Source organism: Doryrhamphus excisus, linkage group LG1, assembly GCF_037039965.1.
Source record: "Doryrhamphus excisus strain RoL-2023G ecotype Guam linkage group LG1, RoL_Dexc_Guam_v1.1, whole genome shotgun sequence".
Lineage (NCBI taxonomy): Eukaryota > Metazoa > Chordata > Actinopteri > Syngnathiformes > Syngnathidae > Doryrhamphus > Doryrhamphus excisus.
This window is the reverse complement of record NC_136357.1, coordinates 16,049,541-16,069,174: the sequence shown is the minus strand read 5'-3', so window position 1 is coordinate 16,069,174 and position 19,634 is coordinate 16,049,541. Positions and strand designations below refer to the sequence as shown.

At 46.1% G+C, this 19,634-nt stretch overlaps 2 protein-coding genes across 4 annotated transcripts; both read left to right on the top strand.

Moving 5' to 3' along the window:
* The first annotated feature begins 450 nt into the window (after positions 1–450).
* Positions 451–5,515, top strand: LOC131131157 (uncharacterized). Its single transcript, XM_058075592.2, has 2 exons — positions 451–866; positions 3,229–5,515. Exons 1-2 carry the CDS (start codon positions 674–676, stop codon positions 4,236–4,238), a joined length of 1,203 nt encoding a protein of 400 aa, XP_057931575.2. The 5' UTR covers positions 451–673; the 3' UTR covers positions 4,239–5,515.
* Positions 5,516–6,725: 1,210 nt separating this feature from the next.
* zfc3h1 (zinc finger C3H1-type containing) lies at positions 6,726–19,367 on the top strand. 3 transcript variants are annotated; one of them, XM_058075601.2, is made up of 35 exons: positions 6,730–7,440; positions 7,764–8,156; positions 8,248–8,405; positions 8,507–8,861; positions 8,940–9,115; positions 10,041–10,224; positions 10,356–10,396; positions 10,474–10,653; positions 10,727–10,885; positions 10,960–11,097; positions 11,172–11,290; positions 11,351–11,449; positions 11,535–11,709; positions 11,776–11,904; positions 12,011–12,631; positions 12,708–12,811; positions 12,891–13,022; positions 13,097–13,218; positions 13,328–13,429; positions 13,501–13,623; positions 13,709–13,889; positions 13,956–14,142; positions 14,219–14,407; positions 14,473–14,710; positions 14,794–14,899; positions 14,959–15,157; positions 15,247–15,341; positions 16,124–16,231; positions 16,307–16,411; positions 16,484–16,637; positions 17,779–17,879; positions 17,954–18,055; positions 18,137–18,176; positions 18,503–18,565; positions 18,723–19,365. In XM_058075601.2, exons 1-35 carry the CDS (start codon positions 6,792–6,794, stop codon positions 18,864–18,866), a joined length of 6,171 nt encoding a protein of 2,056 aa, XP_057931584.2. In that variant the 5' UTR covers positions 6,730–6,791; the 3' UTR covers positions 18,867–19,365. The 3 variants fall into 3 exon arrangements, with proteins under 3 accessions (XP_078647549.1, XP_078647551.1, XP_057931584.2); XM_078791423.1 differs by having other exon boundaries at positions 6,726–7,440; positions 11,172–11,449; positions 13,501–13,647; positions 18,723–19,367; XM_078791425.1 differs by having other exon boundaries at positions 6,728–7,440; positions 11,172–11,449; positions 18,723–19,366.
* Positions 19,368–19,634: the final 267 nt, after the last annotated feature.

Sequence of the window (19,634 nt, the reverse complement as noted above, 5' to 3'; positions counted from 1 at the left end):
CCAGTGTGTACCCCGCCTCTCGCCCAAGGACAGCTGGGATAGGCTCCAGCACCCCCGCAACCCTCGTGAGGAAAAAGCGGTAGAAAATGAATGAATCTTTAATGGTGCCTGCACAGCGGTGGTTTGTGCGCAGGCCTCACAACTAGGAGACCCAAGTTTGATTCACCCCTCGGTCATCTCTGTGGAGTTTGCATGTTCTCCCCGTGCATGTGTGGGTTTTCTCCAGGGATTCCCGTTTCCTCCCACATTCCCAAAACGCCACCCTTGTGAGGATAAGCGGTAGAAAATGAATGAATGTTTAATTGTTAAATGCATTGGGGATAATGGTGGCTGTTTTTGAATAAACTGGACAAAAGTACAGGAAGAGACTTTAAAAACAATGTAAAAAGTATTTAAAAAATAGGCTTTCATTACAACTCCACACCTGAGGGAGGCAGAACTGCACCAGAATGTGCTGGCTATGCATACCGGAAGTCGTAAACAAGGAAAGGAAAAATGATAGCAGGTTAGCTGACACTGTCTGTAAATCCGCGTTAATTATTTCACAATAAACTCGTTTTCGTAAACTTTGAAGCTCCTCGGGCTACCTTAGCATGCTAGCTGCTCAAAAGAGACGCGGACGTTCACACGTCGCCAAACGGAGATCAGATGTGAGTGTTGTGATTGTGTGAACATGTTTAAAGTACAAATGCTGAAATCGTTGGTGAATCAGCGTCTGGCCGCTGCTGTTGAAGAAATATTTGTAGTGTTCGAAAAGACGATAGCAGAGTACGAGGAGGAACTTTCTCGAACAAAAGGCGAGAACGAGCGACAACGTCAACTACTGGACGCCTTTTACAAGAAACAAGTTGTGGTGCACAGAGCAGGTTTGTTTCTGTCTTACTCTCATGTTTACTAGCGTTATATTTGATGGCTAGGAATAAATAAATAAATAAATGACGTCAAAAAGTGACTTATAATGCTGCTTGCATCGAACAGAGTGTAAAGTATGTGTACAACTGGCTTCTCTTAATATTTTCTGAATATCCCTAAAGGAGTACCTCAAAGTTCAGTATTGGGACCAATTTTATTTCCTATGTATATTAATAGTGTGTGTGACAATTTAGCTAATGCTAATGTCATTTAGCTAATGTCATTTATTGTTGCTCTTCTTAAGTTTTACAGATAGCTTTCAATACAATTCAGACTTGTTTACAATCAGAGAATTTTGGTTTGAAATGCAGCGAAAACAAAAGTCATGTTATTCTCTCATAAACTTGAAATTACAGAGCCTGTCAAGACTGTTACCACTAGAAATGGCAAACAATTAGAGATGGCTTTAGTTACTAGTATCTCGGCTTTCTGCTCGATCAAGAACTCTGCTCCGAGGCTTACGTTGCGAAACGTTACGTTAATTATAGGAATAAATCCTGTTTCTCCCTCAGAGCTCGGAAATATCTCTTAACAACTTTTTTGTCGCTGATTGATTATGGTGATGTTCTGTATAAGAGTGCCTTGTTAAAAATGTAACGGTAATGGTAATGGTTTAATATCATTTGAAAATGCATCAGATTACAATTGAATGCATCACATAATCAGTTCCCAGTTCCACATGTCCAAAAGGAGTAGGAAGAAGCAAAGCTTATTAAATCCTACCCCTCCATCTGGTACTTTTACAATCATTTACATTTGTTCACTTCCTGCTTTCCGTAACACAGTTTAAGGTTTTTTTTTAATAATGCACCTCGTACCGAAGTAGGGGGTGATATGAGCATCCAATGCCATAATGGGTACCATAGTAAGTGTCAATATAGTGATACAGTAAAGTCTCGTTATATCGATATTCTCGGGAGTCGGAAAAAATACCGATATAACCGGACTATCCATATATCCGATCCTGCGCCGAACTGCATTAAAAGTGGGCGGATCTTTGATATGGCATGTAATTTTCTCCTTGAGTTCATGGATTGCGTATCTAGCATGCTTTTGTACTACAATAAATTTTGTACAACAGTAAATAAAAATAAACTTACGCTGTAGTGATTACCGGTTACCGGGACATAATTCACCCCGGAACTATCAATAGGGAAGGTGTTGCCACTCGGAGGGGTAGGCGGGAGGGACGGGTGTTTTCCGCTGTGTGTGCTGCACTCTGGTGGTGGAAGTGTGAAAAATAAAGTTGACTGGAAGCAGCCGTTCGCCGTGTTCTTTTTTGGTATTGAAATCCTTAAGCAAAGATTGATTTAAGCTGCTTTTGTATCGATATAAGCAGACCAAATTGGCTGGCGGGAGATGAAAAGGGCATCCTAGTAACTGGATTATCATAATAACCGTGTATCGTACTAACGGAGCTAATTATATCATAAAAGACTAGAAATTTGCCGGGAAATGAAAATAGTATCGTAATAAGTAGTAATTCGTTTTAACCGATATTGATATAACGAGACTTTACTGTATATATAGCACATCATGACTGGTTCAAGACTCTTCATCCTTGTATTTAGCAAACATCAACTGCTTGTATTGTTTCTTGAATTGGCTCATCGTTGTGCATTGTTTGATTTCCTTACTCAATCCATTCCATAGTTTGATTCCACATACTGAAATGCTATCGCTAGCATAACGTAGTCCTAGCATAGAAGTGTTTCAAATGTACTTCTTCCCTGAGATCATATTTCTCATCTCTTGTAGAGAAGTATTGGATGACATTTTTAGCTAATTGGTTGTTTTTAGCCTTATGCATTATTTTAGCTGTTTGAAGATTAACTATATCAGCAAGTTGAAGTATTTGTGATTTTAGAAATAAGGAGTTTGTATGTTCTCTGTATGCAGCATTGTGAATTATCCTGACTGACCTTTTTTGCAGTACATGTCTTCTCATGCAGTAAATGTGTTCGGGCTTTGGATACTGTGCGCTCCGCTTTGCTACTTTGTCACCTGCTACAATCACCACCCCTTGTATGTGAATGCACTCATAACTCATAGAAAATATCGACTTGACTCAAGTTGTTACCCAGCTTGGTAGTTCCATTTCCCGTATCTTCAATGTTTGACTTGGTTAAGTCAGAAAACAAAAATCCTGGATAAGTTTAACAGACTTCATCAGGTCATATGTTTGACAACCGGTTCTTATTTCCAAACATGAGCTGGCTAAGAGTGAATGTCCACCTATTGACTGATGGATCCTTTCAGATGTTGTCAGAACCTTTACTTTTCTAAAGAATGTGTTTGTTTTCTTGTGTCCTGCAGACGTCATTGAAGGAGATCCTCCCGCTGAGAAGCAGGATTGGAGCACCTGGATGGCTCAGAAGGAGCACCAGTCCCCCCACAATAAAGAGGAAGAGGAGGATCACAGCATCAGTCAGGAAGGAGAACATTTTGAAGAGCTGGAGGAGTTTCTAGTGATTCGTGTGCCTGTAAAGAGTGAAGATGATGAAGATGAACGTCATAGTGAGGAGATGAGAGAAGCGGAGCCTCCATGCAGCAGTTCAGCACATCACATGACAGCGGAAGGTGATGGAGACCACTGTGTAAGACCACAAGCGGACAATACTTTAGGTCCACTATCAGATAGTGACGACACAACGTCACACTCTCCTGACACTGATGATGACGACGATGACAACGCTAAAGTTGATAGGACATGTCACACTGACAACACACACAGGAAGTGCTCTCAATGTAACAAAACCTTTAAATCCCGTAGTAATCTGAAAATACACATGAGGACTCACACAGGAGAGAAACCATACATTTGTTCAGTTTGTGGTAAAAGGTACTCTCAGAAGATACATTTAACGATACACACAAGAACACACACCGGAGAGAAACCTTTTTCCTGTTCAGTTTGTGGTATCGGCTTTGAACGAAGAGATACGTTGAAAACACACTCAAAAATACACACCGGAGAGAAACCTTTTTCCTGTTCAGTTTGTGGTACAGGTTTTGCACGAAATCAGGATTTAAAAAGACACACCAGAATACACACAGGAGAGAAACCTTTTTCCTGCTCAGTGTGTGGTATAAATTTAGTACGAACTCATGATTTAAAAAAACACATGAGAAAACACACTGGAGAAAACCCTTTTTCCTGTTCCTTCTGTAACAAAAGCTTTTGTGATCGAACACCGCTTGTAAGACACATGAGATTACACACCGGCGAAAAAGTGTTCAGCTGCAGTGTGTGTGGCGAAAGATTCTCTTATAAGTACCAGGTTAACAATCACAAGTGTGCTGGTGAGAATAGCAGCGGGACATGAAGCTGCGGTTAAATAAACTGTCAGACTTTGATACCTGTCTTTCTAACAGCATCACAAATAACTTGTGACATCATTGTGTGCGTAAGGTATTTCAGTGATATGCTGCTTCCACCATTTAAACGCAATAAAAACAGGAAAGAAAAATTGTGACAATGTCAGTCAATGTCATCTCTGTGTGGAGTTTGCATGTTCTCCCCGTGCATGCGTGGGTTTTCTCCGGGTACTTCGGTTTCCTCCCACATTCCAAAAACATTCTAGGTTAATTGGCGACTCCAAATTGTCCATAGGTATGAATGTGAGTGTGAATGGTTGTTTGTCTATATGTGCCCTGTGATTGGCTGGCCACCAGTCCAGGGTGTACCCTGCCTCTCGCCCGAAGACAGCTGGGATAGGCTCCAGCACCCCCTGCGACCCTCGTGAGGAAAAGCGGTAGAAAATGAATGATTGTTTAATGGTGCCTGCACGGCGGTGGTTCGTGCGCAGGCGTCACAGCGAGGAGACCAGGGTTCAATTCCACCCGCGGCCATCTCTGTGTGGAGTTTGCATGTTCTCCCCGTGCATGCGTGGGTTTTCTCCGGGTACTTCGGTTTCCTCCCACATTCCAAAAACATGCTAGGTTAATTAGCGACTCCAAATTGTCCATAGGTATGAATGTCAGTGTGAATGGTTGTTTGTCTATATGTGCCCTGTGATTGGCTGGCGACCAGTCCAGGGTGTACCCCGCCTCTCGCCCAAAAGACAGCTGGGATAGGCTCCAGCACCCCCGCAACCCTTGTGTTGGAAGAATTGTACATAAAGTTATTCTATTTTTACTATATTCTTATGACCTATTTTTACTATATTCTTATGACCTATTTTTCTTATGACCTAAATGTGTTTCATATCACTCACATAGCAAAGTAAGATTAATGCTGTGTCCTTGCACATGTACATTATGATTAGAGAAAACAGGACGTTCTCATAGCAGATAGTTGAATCACATCCTTGAGAGGGAATAGCTGCACACGTCAGAAGTAGATGTGACCTCGGTGTGTGTGTGTGTGTGTGAATGTATGTGTGAGTATGTCCAGAAGATAACATGCTAAAGGGGAAATTCCTACACACTGTGAATAACATATTGTTTTAACTTGTTTAGTTAAACCCCCCTTCCCTTAGAAGTTGAAATCTCATTGTAACTAGGGCATCCCTAACTAAATAAAAGGGCAGGAGAAATGGGGACTGTTCAGAGTTGGTAGGAGGATTGTAACGGTGCAGTCTCCATCACTCTCCTTGCAAGTAAAAAGAAACTCAACTCTCTGTGTCTTCCTTTGTACAGGCAGTGTTTTTTACAAGTGTCAGGGTTTAAACCTGACACTCGTGAGGAAAAAGCGGTAGAAAATTTTCTACTGCTTTTTCCTGATGAGGGTATAATAATTAATATTAATTAATTAATTAAATACAATTATTATAGTGTTAGTTATCACCCTGATATCTGTTTGCTTAGTCAATAGAAAGAGAGTTTTGAGTGTCTTGAAGCAGGAACATTCTGTGACCCTGACCAGCTACTCCCAGCGCCACTGGTCTTGGAAGTGCCTGCAGCGCCAGCAGTGACCTTGAAAATGTTCTTGTTCATCATGCAAAAATGTGCCAAGATAAGAACACATGCACAAAAAGTAATTACTCTCACATACACACACACACATAGACAACAAGTACAGCTTGTGCAACTGCGTGCTTCCTCCCCTCCCCTTAGAGTTGCACGAAAATGTATTAGAGACCTCCTAAGTAATTACTTTATTGTTTTATGAGTTCTTATCTTGACACATTGTTGCAGGATTAACATGAGCATCTCTAGGGTTGCTGTTGGCGCATCCAGGCACCTCCAGGACCTGGGGGCGCTGGGGGTCTCTGATCAGGGTCACGAGAACCGTCCCTCTTCAGCACATTCAAACACTTTGTATTGTATAAGAAAATGGATATAAGGGCGATAACTAACACTATATTCATTCTATCTACATTTTATTCTAACAAGCGGCATGTCACTGGGTATGTTCCCCTCTGTAATCCCCATGTGTAAAATTTACACTACTTTTTTTTTTTTTTTACAAAGAAAACAATGTTCAGTTAAACATTGCCTCAAAAGAATGACATTCTTTATGAGCAATTACTGAAATTAACTTTTTTAAACTTTAATTAACCTGGTGGACATTTCCTTTGTGCAACATGAGGCCACAAGTATCCCGCCTGTAGATGCCGCCCATCTGCCACACATAGGAAATGAGCACTGACAAATATATATTATTACATATATAATATATATTTTCTTTAGAACCGCCACTGAGCTTAACTCTCACTTTCACGTAAACTTAACTTTCACTTTCCAGGCAGAGGGACTTAAGTTTCACTTTCTAGATGAGTGTGGCAACTCCTAACACTACTCAGTGTACTTTCATTATGGGTCTTCCTCCAGCTTCCTCATTTAGTTGATTTAAATGTTCATAAAACTGCATTACAAGCTGTATTTTGGTAACGTTTTTACTGTAGCAAACGGTCCTGAAAAACGTCAAATCGGGTATGTGCGATAATGTTGTTCTTCTACTTACGACTATTTGGCAACACACTGTAGTGTCGCGATACTTGCCGAGACTTGATCAAGTGAGATTTGCCGAGGTTGTGAGTGTTTTGGACAGTGACACAAAATGGATTTTACGAGCTGAATTCGACGTTCATATACTTGTCACTTTTACCGTGGACGTCAACATGAGTCAGGACTCGGTGGCTATGGTTTCGAGGGACGAGATCGAGCTCGAAGACGGAGAAATCTGCGACGACGACGGCGAGGACACCGCCGCGGTCCGACGGGGGGAAGGGAATAGCAGGCCCGGCGGCGGCCCTGTCAGGATGCCGATGCAACCTTACATGGGAAACCCGGCGCCGGACTACCGCCGCATGATGCCTTACGACGTCCACGGACCGCTAAACCACAGGCAGCAATGCGGGCCTAGCGGGCCAGACCGGCCTCACGCTCCCACACAGCCGCCTCCAATGTGTGGGCCCGGCCCACGGCCCAGCTTCTGGGAGCGGAGCCACGACGCCCTGGGAAGGTTCAGACACCGAGCCATGCCCAATGGAGGTCGCGGGGCCTGGCACCGAGGAGGCTGGGCGGGTTGCGGCGCGAGACCCCAGTTGGGTCGGTACGGTAGTGGAGAGAATAACTGGAAACGTATCCTTGACTGTTTTTGGCCGTAAACGTCTACATATGTCTACAGTATCATATTCAACTAAGGAAGAAACAATCGCTACTATTATTGTTCGAATAATTTTAAGCTAGTTTTAGCTAGTAATGCATGTGTGACGTTTAGCCCCATCTGGCTGTGCTGCTTTTTGTCATATTACAAAGTATACTTGATAAATCATTAAGACAGTGAACTCCTTTGAGAATGAACATCATTTCCTGTAACCGGAAGTCAGTGTTCCTCTTTTACAAATACATAAATGTGACTTTTTTTTTAATGTAACTGAGCCTGTCCTTAACATATAATGCAGAAAAGCAGCTTGGGCGAAACATGACCCGAAGAGCGCCACCCGGTGCCACCAAAGGGGATAGCGGCTTAGAAGAGACCTTTGAGGACTTGCTGTCCAAGTATAAGCAGATTCAACTGGAGCTAGAGTGCATCCGCAAGGAGGAGAGCATGGCACTGGAGGCCAAAGGTCAGGATGCGGGGAGCAAAGGTCAGGTTGTGCTGGCTAAAAGTCTAACCCCGGAGACCAAAGGCGCAGACTGCTGTCATCCTGCAAAATCCGAAGTTCCTCCTCAAGCGTCAGGTGAGGGCCCATCGGAAAATAAGAAAAGCTTTCAGGCTTTCAACATCAAGCCGCTGCGAGCGAAACTGTCCACGGCCGTCAGTCTGGACACGAGCGTTCAAGAGGGGGAGGCAGGTGAGCAATCAAGACACCGGACGTGAGGAGACTCATTTGAACTTTGAAAGTGTGAACTGATGTCTGTTGTCTTCTTGGCTTGTTGGAACAGAGACAAAGGCGGACTCGGAGAAGAAGACGGATAAACAGTCTGAAGCAGAGGTGCTGGTGTCTTGCGTGTGCTGTAATGAGGAAGCAAAACATGATGGACAAAGCTCTGGCAGAGAGTCGCCTGCTTCCAGCGAAGACGTCTACATCTGCCTGGACGAGGTAGAGCCCATCTTTCCTGACTGACCGTTATATGGCCATGTTTATAGTTCTATCCATCCCAAAATTCTCCATTTATGAAATTCCGTTGTGGCATGTTGCAGCTGGGGGATCAGGTGGAGGAGGAGGACCTATCAGAGCTCCAGTTACGTCTCCTCGCCCTGCAGTCAGCCAGCAGGAAGTGGCAGCAGAAGGAGCAGCAGATGATGAAGAGGACCAGAGAGCCCGTTGCTCAAGCGACTACACCCAACAGGCTGAGGGTCACGACCAGGTCTGCGACCACTGACAGGAGCAGATCCAGGTCCAAGCCTCAGGATAGGGAGCGGGACAAAGGCAAGGCTGTGACGAGGCCCCCCGAGAGAGACCGGCCAAAGCAGAGTCCCAAACCTGGAGCCAAAACTCTGGAACGAGGCAGAGCTGCTGCTAAACCACCCACATCTAAGAAGTCTGCAGGCCCAGGTGAGAAGGTTTTGGTCCTTGTTATGATGCTGATACCATTTCATGTGTTTTTACGGGTATCTTGTCCGTTATTTGCAGGCTCGATGGTCAAACCACCCTTCAGGAAGCAGCAGCAGCTGTGGGAGATGCAGGAGGACGATGAACGTTACAAACGAGAGGATGAAATCCGCAAAATCCGGGACCTGTCCAACCAGGACGAGCAATACAAGCGTTTCATGAAGCTGGTGGGCGGGAAGATGCACAACAGTGCCAAGGTACAACAATTTATCACATACTACAGTATTAATTGGCCCTGTACCATAGAAACCGCCCATGAATGATACAGGAAAAGGCCGAAATGATACTGTGTCAAAGCCCAGGGCAGTGATACTTATAGTTCGGTCTCGGGCTGATACTGACACTTGGGAGCATGATACTGGGCCTGATACCAGACAAACCATGTGATGATCTTATTATCACATACTATTTAATCATGAGCTTATTATCACGTACTATTTAATCAAAAGACCATTTTTTTCCAGAAAATTCAGTTTATTACATTTATTATATCTAAACAGTGTAAACACAATAATTGCAAAAATATTTCAACAATAATATTTTATCAACAGTCTTATCAATGTCTGACAATTAAAGTTCCATTAATCAAGTTTGGGTTTTTTGGTGACTGGAGAAGCACGAGGCACTAAGCACTCGTGTGCTGTTCTCTGATTGGTTGTTTCACGGGCACGAGTGGACAGCTACGGGGGCTGATACTGGACATGGTTAAACTCTATATTTTATCAGTATCACTGCCCTGGGCTTTGACACAGTATCATTTCGGCCTTTTCCCGTATCATTCATGGGCGGTTTCTAGGGTACAGTGACAATTAATACTGTAGTATGTGATAACCTATAATTATCACATACTACAGTATTAATTGGCCCTGATAAGACTGTTGATAAAATATTATTGTTGAAATATTTTTGCAATTGTTGTGTTTACACTGTTTAGATATAATACATGTAATAAACTGAACATTTTCTGGAAACAAAATGGTCTTTTGATTAAATAGTATGTGATAATAAGCTCATGATTAAATAGTATGTGATAATAAGATCATCACATAACCTATAAGTCCCACCTTGCTTTAAGCTGACATTGTTCAATTGCCAATCAGCAGCTATGTTTTTATCTTTCAGGTCAGGGATGGAGAACTCAGGAAGTCTACTGGCAAAGCTGGTCTGGATGCGACAGGAAATCTCTACCAGTATGACAACTATGACGAGGTTGCAATGGACACGGACAGCGAGGCGGGATCCCCGGGTGTGTTGTCACATCTTAGCTGCAATACCACCACCCATCTTCGCACCAGTACCAGTAACGGTACTTTTACAGATACTAACCTAATTCTGATGAGTACCGACTCATGTAAAATGTGTCTTTAAGAGAGTGAATTTAAGAGATTTAAAAACCTTAACTATTTCACTTATTTTTTTTTTGTGTTTCTTAATCAGCACGCACCCCGTTTCCTGTTGAGGAGCCTGCCTTTGGGATGGTATGGTTCCTCCTCCTCACAAACATCTTTTGTTCATCATTGGTGATGCTTAAAGGTCCACTGTGATGTTCTTGCAGCACTTTACCTCCACCCCCATGGCCGCCGGCCTTCCCCCGCCACCGCCCCTACCCCCTCCTGCTCACGAGCAGGCACCCCCTCCAAAGCCTCCGTTCGCTGATGAGGAAGAGGAGGAGGAGATGCTGCTTAGAGAGACCTGTCTAATGTCCATGGCCACCAAACGGGTGCCGGCAGTAGAGGTGAGTACATAACCTCACGCTTCTCAAGAGTTCTTGGTGGAGGTGTAGAAATGTCACGAATGTCGCTCGTCAGCAGGAGAAGGTCTGGAGTGGTCCTCCTTCCCCGAGTGTGGCGCCCCCAGCAAGTACCGAGCAGCCCAGCAGAGGGAACCTGAGCGCCGTCAGCCTCAACACAATGGCGGCATCTCATGGGAACAAGTTCACTCGAGGAGTTCCCAGAACCCCTCTGGTGGTACGAAGCAGGTCACATGATCACAGCACGATGATGGTGCAGGTTTAGCATGAATATGGCGTGTGTGTGCACAGCTCCCCCGACACAAGTCTGTGGTGGTATCACTCCACGAATCAGATGACAGCGACTCGGACTTGGATGCTTGCAGCTCCACGCAGGGTGTGATTGGAGGTCTGGAGTTCATGATCAAAGAGGCACGCAGGACCGTGGAGGTGAGTGTGAACTATCAGGACACACAAACACACCCCTGCCAAGGTCCTCACCATGTCACAATTGACCTTCCTAGGCAACAAAACCCAAAGGTGCGTCCGGATCGGAGAAAGAGAATAACCCACTACGAACACCAGAAGCCTTACCTGATGCCAAAAAGGCGGAGTATCGCCTCCTCAGGGAGGAACTCGCCAAGTATGAGCAACACAATTGCTTCTGCCATCGACCCCTATCTCATTCTGTCACGTCTTGCAGCAGGGAGAAGCAGAAGGCATCAAATAAAGAAGCTGGTGCAACGCCTGCTGCTGCAGCCGCCACTGTCGACTTACTCGAGCAGAAGCTGCAAAAGCAAAGGTGAGACAGGAAATGGGCAACTTGACGATGTGATGATGTCACCAACTATGATCACAACACAAAGCCAAACTTCCCCTTCGCTCAGAGAGTTGCTCCTCCGAGATGAGACATTGCTGAAGAACCTCCTGCAGCAGGAGCTCAAGAAGACAGAGTCCCTGAAGGCGGCCGAGTCCAAGGTGGTGCGACTCAAGGAGCAGGTCCAAGCATCCGAGAAGATTGTGCTTGCCAACAAGACACTGCTCAAGAAGCTTCAGGAGCAGGTGACAAAAATGCTGGATCTCTTGCTCTGTGTGCCAGTCCTCACATTGAACTGTTTTGGTCTGCAGGTTCGTCGTGTGGAGCACCGTGTGTCCATCAAAAAGACGGTAGCAGCCCGCTTGGAGCAAGACCTGCTTCGGGCTCAGCAGGTCGCGGGAAGAGAACCCAAACGCAAAGCCGAAACTATGCACAGGCCGGTGAGCATGACTTCCTGGTCATATGTGGTCCACGTGCTCTGATGTAGACATATAGAACCAAGTCCACAAACTAAAGTTCTCCTGATCTTTCCTCTTGATGTTTCAGCCCAGGAAACTGCAGCGTGTCAGCGCCACCAGTATCGGCCTGGAACGTCACTTTGCAGATCTCATGGCTCAGAAGCAGCTGCTGCAACAGCTGGAGTCCGAATATGCCCTCAAGATCCAGAAGCTGAAGGAGGCCCAGGCCCTGCGCAACAAAGTAGCGGCATCGGAACCTCCGGCCGAACAGCGGCCCAAACCCGCCGCCCTCCCCGACCCAAAAACGTGTGCACCAGCTGCCTCCAGCCCACCCCCGCCACCCCAGCCTTCCCTGCATGACCTCACCCAGGACAAGCTGGTTCTAGACAGTGAGGACAGCCCGGAAGCGGAGGATTCCGAGTCAGTGCCTACGCCTTGCGCCGTGGCCGCTCTCCCCCGCCGCCGCTCTTTGCGTCAATCCATCTCCTCCACTAAACCTAACTTGGAGCAGTTGACCCCAACACCTGCCAAAGACTGCAGCACCTCCAAGCCCGCCAAGAGCGGCACAGCCGGGCCCATCGATGCATACATGGGTCTGGACCTGGACGCACTGAGGCGCCGGTACCAACAGCACGGCGGCCTGGGTGAGTTACTCCTGAAAGAGCTGCACAAAGTAGACGACAATGCGGACAGGCCAGAAACTGCAAAGGTACACCGGATGACACCCGTACACGTACAGGATGCCATTTATGGTGACATGCCAGTGATATTAAGTGTGTATGCAGATGCTCACGGTGGATGTGGAAGCAACCAAACAACCCAGTGGGTTTCAAAGACCGGTCCCTTTTGGACCTTACCATAGCCCTCTGCTGGTCTTCAGGTCTTACAGGTGAAGTTTGTACTGCGATGTGTCATTGTCCTATAGTGTCTACAATGGACAGACGTGGGAATGTTTTTGTCACCCTCAGGTTCAGTCCATACTACAGGACAAAGGAGAAGTTGTCTCTGAGCTCACCCACCTACAGCAACGCCATCCAGCCTAAAAAGTGTTTCTGTCGCTTTGACCTAACCGGAACCTGTAACGATGACGACTGTCCATGGTGAGGAGGAGAGATTATCTCTGGTGTTGATGATTAAGTCGGGGGTTGACGCGTTTCCACTTGTACTCCTCCAGGCAGCACACGAGGAGCTGTACTCTGACAGGAAGTCTGCTCTTCCAGGATGTTCTCTCCTACAACTTGTCTCTGATCGGCTGCACCGAGAGCTCCACTGACAGTCAAGTCAGCGCCGCGACAGGTGGGCGGGGACCTTCACTGCCATCTAGCGTGTCTGCTCGGGACACATTGATACATGTTTTAGTGTCATATCAGCTGGTTCTGATCCGTTCTTGTGTTCCGCCTGCTAGAAAAGTACCTGACCAAACTGTTTGGTCCGAACAAGGATGGTATGGGTGTGGACCAGAAGGCTGTCTTCCTGGTCAGCAAAGTCAACGAGAGCCGCCGTCACGGTGAGTGATGCCCACGCCTCAGACAAGGAGGCAGGGTAAAGTGCTGACATGTGTAATTTTTTGTCCTTTAGTGCCGCCTTTTACTACCTGGAAGGACAAGAGGAAATGGAGGCCATCTGGTCAAAGCGAGCGGCGCACAGACCCTGACGGGGAAGATGACGCCGCAGCAGGGAATCAGACGTCCCTAACATCTGGTTGGTCATGTTACCCAATCACAAGTGAGCAAAAATTAGCTTCGCCATTTACAGTACACATGACTAAACTAAACTGCTGTTCCAGACTTCGGCGGCCTGCCTGGCGGCATGAGCACGTTGGACACATGCGTGACGTCCGAAGACAAGCGTTACTTCATCAGTGACATTGACGACATCTCCAAGCTGGAGAGCAGCGTGTTGGACAACCCCGGAGACACTCAGCTTTGGATCAAACTTACTTTCAGATACCTCCACCAAGGCGACACGTACGTGCGCGTGCGCCTCACTCACGTCCTCGCCACTCCTGTCATTAATGCTGCTTTCATTTGCAGGCCACCAGCAGAGTGTTTGGAGGCCGCCTTGAACACACTGTCTCGTGCTCTGGAGAATAACTGCGACGACCCCGAAGTGTGGGCGCACTACCTGACGCTCTTCTCCCGGCGAGGTAGCCGCGAGGAAGTGCAGGAGATGTGCGAGATGGCTGTGGAACATGCCCCCGACCGCCGCGTGTGGTGGAATGTAAGTCGCTCTGACCTGATACGGGACAGGATGCTCAGTCGCTGTGGTGTGACATAGGCGTGTTTTTTTGTTGCAGTATTTGACTTTAGAGAGCTCGTTCGAGGGGAAGGACTACGTGTGCGAGCGTCTGCTGAATTTCCTCCTTGCTGAAGCGTCGGGGGGCGTGTCAAAGGAGCGTTCCTTCCACCTGTTGGAAGCTCTATTCCATCGAGTCCATTTGAACGTCTTCACGGGGCGGCTGGATGCTGCCCTTGACATCTTCCAGGTATTCCCACTCTCCCAACGCGCACAGGTTGAAGGTCATATTCTGAATCGTTGTGTGCTTTTCAGACGGCCTTGAAGTCGGGTAACAGCCAGAGTGTCGCCAATCACTTGATGGCAAGCGACCTTGCAATGGCGTGGCTGTGTTACATCCACCTGAAGGAGTTTCGGCGTCTTCCATCAAGTCTCTACGACCCGTTAGAGTCTGGCCCATCCAGGCTTGTCAGCACTGAGCACTTCCTGTTGCCCTGGCGGACAGCACAGGACATCAGCACACCACATGATGACATAATGAACCTCTTCCAAGGTAAACACCCTGAGGGTGGGTCTGTCAGGTGACTGTCATGATGAACCCGCTAATGCACGCGTGTGTGTCTGTCGGTCTGGAAGACGCCATCAGTCAATGCAGTGACAAGTCGTCGACGCAAAGCGAGAGGACGTCTGCGTGCCTTCCACTATATACCAACTTCCTGCTCCTGTACAGGCTATTGGACAGGTGAGCGAGTTGGAGGTCAAGATGTAAGTGGTTGCTGTGACCTTCATGCATTTATGAAGGTTGGAAGACGGCGTGTCCATGTGCGAGACGCTGCTGGAGGCATGTCCCGAATCGTGCAGCCTGCGGGATGCTCTGGCCGACCTCCACTTGCGCTCGGGGAATGGTGAGCGTGCCGTCAGCTCGTGGCTACATGCGCTAGCTGAGTGTCCCAACAATGCGGAGGTCTTCTACTATTGCTGTCGTTTCCTCATGACTCAGGTGGGAGAGGGCCTCCATTACTTCCTGTATTATGCACCTGACTTGTTGTTGATGGCGTCTTTAACAGCAAGTGAAATATGCTTTGACAGGACAAAGCGAGCGCTGTCACGCCGCTTTTCCGAGGGTTTGTCTTGTCTCTGTGCGAGGACGAGAGCAGTCACATGATGCCTGTGGACATCTTGCGGTGCGTCACCTTAAATCAGGGGTCTCAAACTCAATTTACCTGGGGGCCACTGGAGCTACGGTCTGGGCAAGGCTGGGCCGCATCAGCCCCCCCAAAAAATGCATTTATGCATTTAAAAACAGAAAAATATACAAACTTTTTCAGTGCTTTGGTTCCGATTTTCTGCATTAAAAGAAAGAAAATCAAAATAAAGAAAATCAATCAATCAGTAATAAATAAATATAATAATAATAAAACGGCAAATAATAAAAACTTAAGAAACCACATATAGTTGGTGGGTAGACAAATTATTTTTTTCAGATTAAAATGAACAAAGCATTATTAGAGCCCTGTAGACATGACAAAACACGACTATAGTCACATTTATACTCTTTTTATTTACAACATATTGCGCAACTGCAGGGTCTTGAGACACATGCTAACTCGCAAACTAGAGAGCTAGCGACCTAAACAGTAGCCTTCAAGTTATTTCCTTTAAACTTAAATAGCCAAAAACTTACCACTTCCACACGGATAGGGAGGATAACTATTAACAGTTATTTAACCTTTAACATGAACATTAATCAAACGTAATATTTTTTTCTGGGTACATGATACCATACAGCATCCATATCAAACTTGCACGGGCCGCACTAACATTAAACTTTCATATCAAGGCGGGGGCCTCCAACTAGTGTCCTGCCGACCACTTTTGGCCCGTGGGCTGCATGTTTGAGACCCCTGCCTTAAATCATTCAGTGTTAAGGCTCGGACGCTAACATTGCACTATCGCCTCCTATCAGGAACATCCTTGGCCTTCCGACAGACCACATGTGCCCTGCTCCCATCGTCAAGAAGGATCTGGAAGAGCAGATCAACAAGCAGATGCCCTACCTGCACCTGCTACACTGGTATCGCCCACATCCACGTCATGTAACCTTGGTATAGCACATGACGTGTTGACATGGCGTATTGTCTGCTTCCAGTCGCTGGCTTTGGTTGCACGGCTCCGTGGACGACACGCTGGACGCTTTTGAGCGAGCGCTGGGCTCGGCCATGCGGATTGAGGAGCTTCACCGCCTGTGGACAGAGTGAGCGCGACCCGTGGGCGTCGCCATCATGGCAGAGTATTGACTCACAGCGTGTGCTTCTTTTTTTTGCAGCTACCTGATGTTCTGCAGCAGCCAACGTGTCCAATCTCAGGCCGCCGGGCATTTGTCAGAGCTTGTCCTGCGCTGCCTTAGTACAGTCCCGTCCCGTCTCGAGGTGCCCTTTGACCCAGCTCACTTCTGGACGTGTTATCGCTTCCACAACAAGGTAAGAAGTGTCACAACACTGCTGCTCATTATTTCCAGTACATGGACATACTGTCTGCACTTATAGAGAGGAGCTAATTCAAGTGTGCTCATTACAGCCCTTGGCTGTTATTTTCACACCTGGCGACTGTTATTTGAATAGAAGTGTCAGTTGGAGTATTTACAGCAGGGGTCTCAAACTCGCAGCCCGTGGGCCAAAAGTGGCCCGCAGAACACTAGTTTGAGGCCCCCGCCTTGATATGAAAGTTTAATGTTAGTGCGGCCCGCGCAAGTTTGATATGGATGTTGTATGGTATCATGTACCCAGAAAAAATTATTACGTTTGATTAATGTTCATGTTAAAGGTTAAATAACTGTTAATAGTTATCCTCCCTATCCGTGTGGAAGTGGTAAGTTTTTGGCTATTTAAGTTTAAAGGAAAAAAGGAAATAACTTGAAGGCTACCGTTTAGGTCGCTAGCTCTCTAGTTTGCGAGTTAGCATGTGTCCCTGCAGTTGCGCAATATGTTGTAAATAAAAAGAGTATAAATGTGACTATAGTCGTGTTTTGTCATGTCTACAGGGCTCTAATAATGCTTTGTTCATTTTAATCTGAAAAAAATAATTTGTCTACCCACCAACTATATGTGGTTTCTTAAGTTATTATTATTTGCCGTTTTATTGTTATTATTATATTTATTTATTTATTTATGACTGTTTGATTGATTTTCTTTATTCTTAGTTTTCATCTTATTTTGTGTAGAAAAATAAAAAGTAAGATATTTGTGAACAGTGGAATGTTTTTTGTCAGAGCTTTTCTTGTAGAAAATTGAAACCAAGGCATTTTTCTGTTTTTAATAAATGCGTTTTTTTTGGGTTTTTTTGGGAAAAGTCTCGCCCAGACCTTAGCTCCAGTGGCCCCCAAGTAAATTGAGTTTGAGACCCCTGGTTTACAGTAAAAAGGGGGCCTATTATGCTAGTTTTTCAGCCCTTTGTATTGAATTGTGGATTCCTATAGAGCAGCTATACACCATAACCCGCACAAAAAGCTTTCTAGATCTGCCGGAATCTGCACCTATTCCAGCTTTATTTCCAAAATGGTCTGTTTTAATTTATTCCATTTATTAAGTACAGTTCATTGTAGTGTAATCTGTTTTTCCTCAGGTGGTGTCTCTCTACCTCAGCTGTGTGGACACGTCACAACATGCACTGGTGCTGGAGAGACTCCACTACATGATGCCCACCAACATCGCACTGGCACTCAGGTACTTCCAGGGGACATGGTCCACTTCTAGACGGGACAAGAATGTTGCGTAGATGATGTGTTGTTGCGCAACAGGTTGCTGCACCAAGAGTGGACTGAAGGAAATTTGGAACACATGGGCTTCCAGGCTAGGATGTTGACCGGCAGTGCTCCGAAGTCTTTGGCCTCTTGGAAAATGTAAGGATTTTTTTTTTTTGACACACACACACACACACACACACTGATGCTGATGCTGATGCTGATGATATTTCTGTGCAGAGCCATTGCCGTGGAGACAGAGCTTAGGCACCCGTCAGAGGTGAGGCGCCGTGGAAACGAGCTAACGATCATTCAAGCTAATGACGTTAATGCCTGATGTCTGAGGGAACGTGTGTCAGAATATTCATCTCCATGAAGATGGAATATAGCAAGGGGCACTCTCCATCTTCATACCAAATATGGCATCATGAAACCATTATTAACATTTATTAGAATTTGTGTGCCCCCTGTATGGATTTATTCCTGCTACTAAATTACGTTTGTCCCTGCAGGAGTGGGTCACAAGTGAGGACTTAATTATGAGTGCACCTTTTTGTCGCCATCTGCCTTTTCTTGTCTTCCTTCTTTTTGTTTTTGTCTTCGCAGGTGAGACGTCTTCATCAGCAAGCGCTGCAGAACCTTCCACTGTGTGCTGAACTTTGGAAAGATGTAAATGAGCCCCCCCCCCCCACTACCCTCAAAAATGTCACACAGCCCCACCCGCACTATGTCATCAGCATGCTGAAAACATTATAGCAGCGCTAGGCTACATGCTAACAGGAAGTAGACACATTCCTTCCTTGTGTGTCCTCCCTACCCATCCCAGCTGTTGCAGTTGGAGGCGGCGGGAGCTAGCAGCAGCAGTGGCGGCGGCGGCGTTTCCGAGCGTCTACAACGGCTGCTGTCGAGGGCTCAAGAGGTCGGCGTGAGTTTAGTTGACGGCAGAGCCGCGCAGACGGGCGATGTCTGATGGCGGCGACACTTTGAGTCAGGAAAATAGCAGGCAATGACAACCGAGGGGGGGAGGAACCCAACCCCCGAGACATCAAAATCTCTGCCGCCTCCTCGTGTACGTAAGTATCGAGCTGCTGAGTGACGTTTGTCTTTGTGTCTCTCACTTTTCATCCCCTTTTTAGTTTTTCTTTTCCCTTGGGGGGGAAGGGATAGGGGGTTTGTTGGGTGAGGGGGCGTGGCCTGAAGGCTGCCAACTTTTTGTTGTTGAGGAAGAAAGCAAGCAAGACTTTTATTTTGTTAAACTGCTCGGAAACAAAGACACACTGCCATCTGGTGGCCATCTTTTGGTGGCCATTTTAGCGGGAACTGAAGGACGCTAGGACAAGAAGACCTCGTTTGCCATTTGTTTTGTTTTTTTTTGTCATTAAAAGTATTAACGGATCAGGACATGTTTTTTTAACATGAAAATGCTATTAAATTATTTTCTTGACATAAAGACGACTCACTTGTCTTATTCAATTGACACAATTGCTACAAAAGCTACTTGGCTGACAGGAAGAAATATGTACAGCTAGGAGAATACACATCTGCAAGTTCATATATTACGTGCGGGGTTCCCCAGGGGTCAATACTGGGGCCAAAACTGTTCAACTTGTACATCAATGATACAGTGCATCCGGAAAGTATTCACAGCGCTTCACTTTTTCTACATTTTGTCATGTTACAGCCTCATTACAAACTGAATTAAATTAATCTCTTACTTCAAAATTCTACACAAAATACT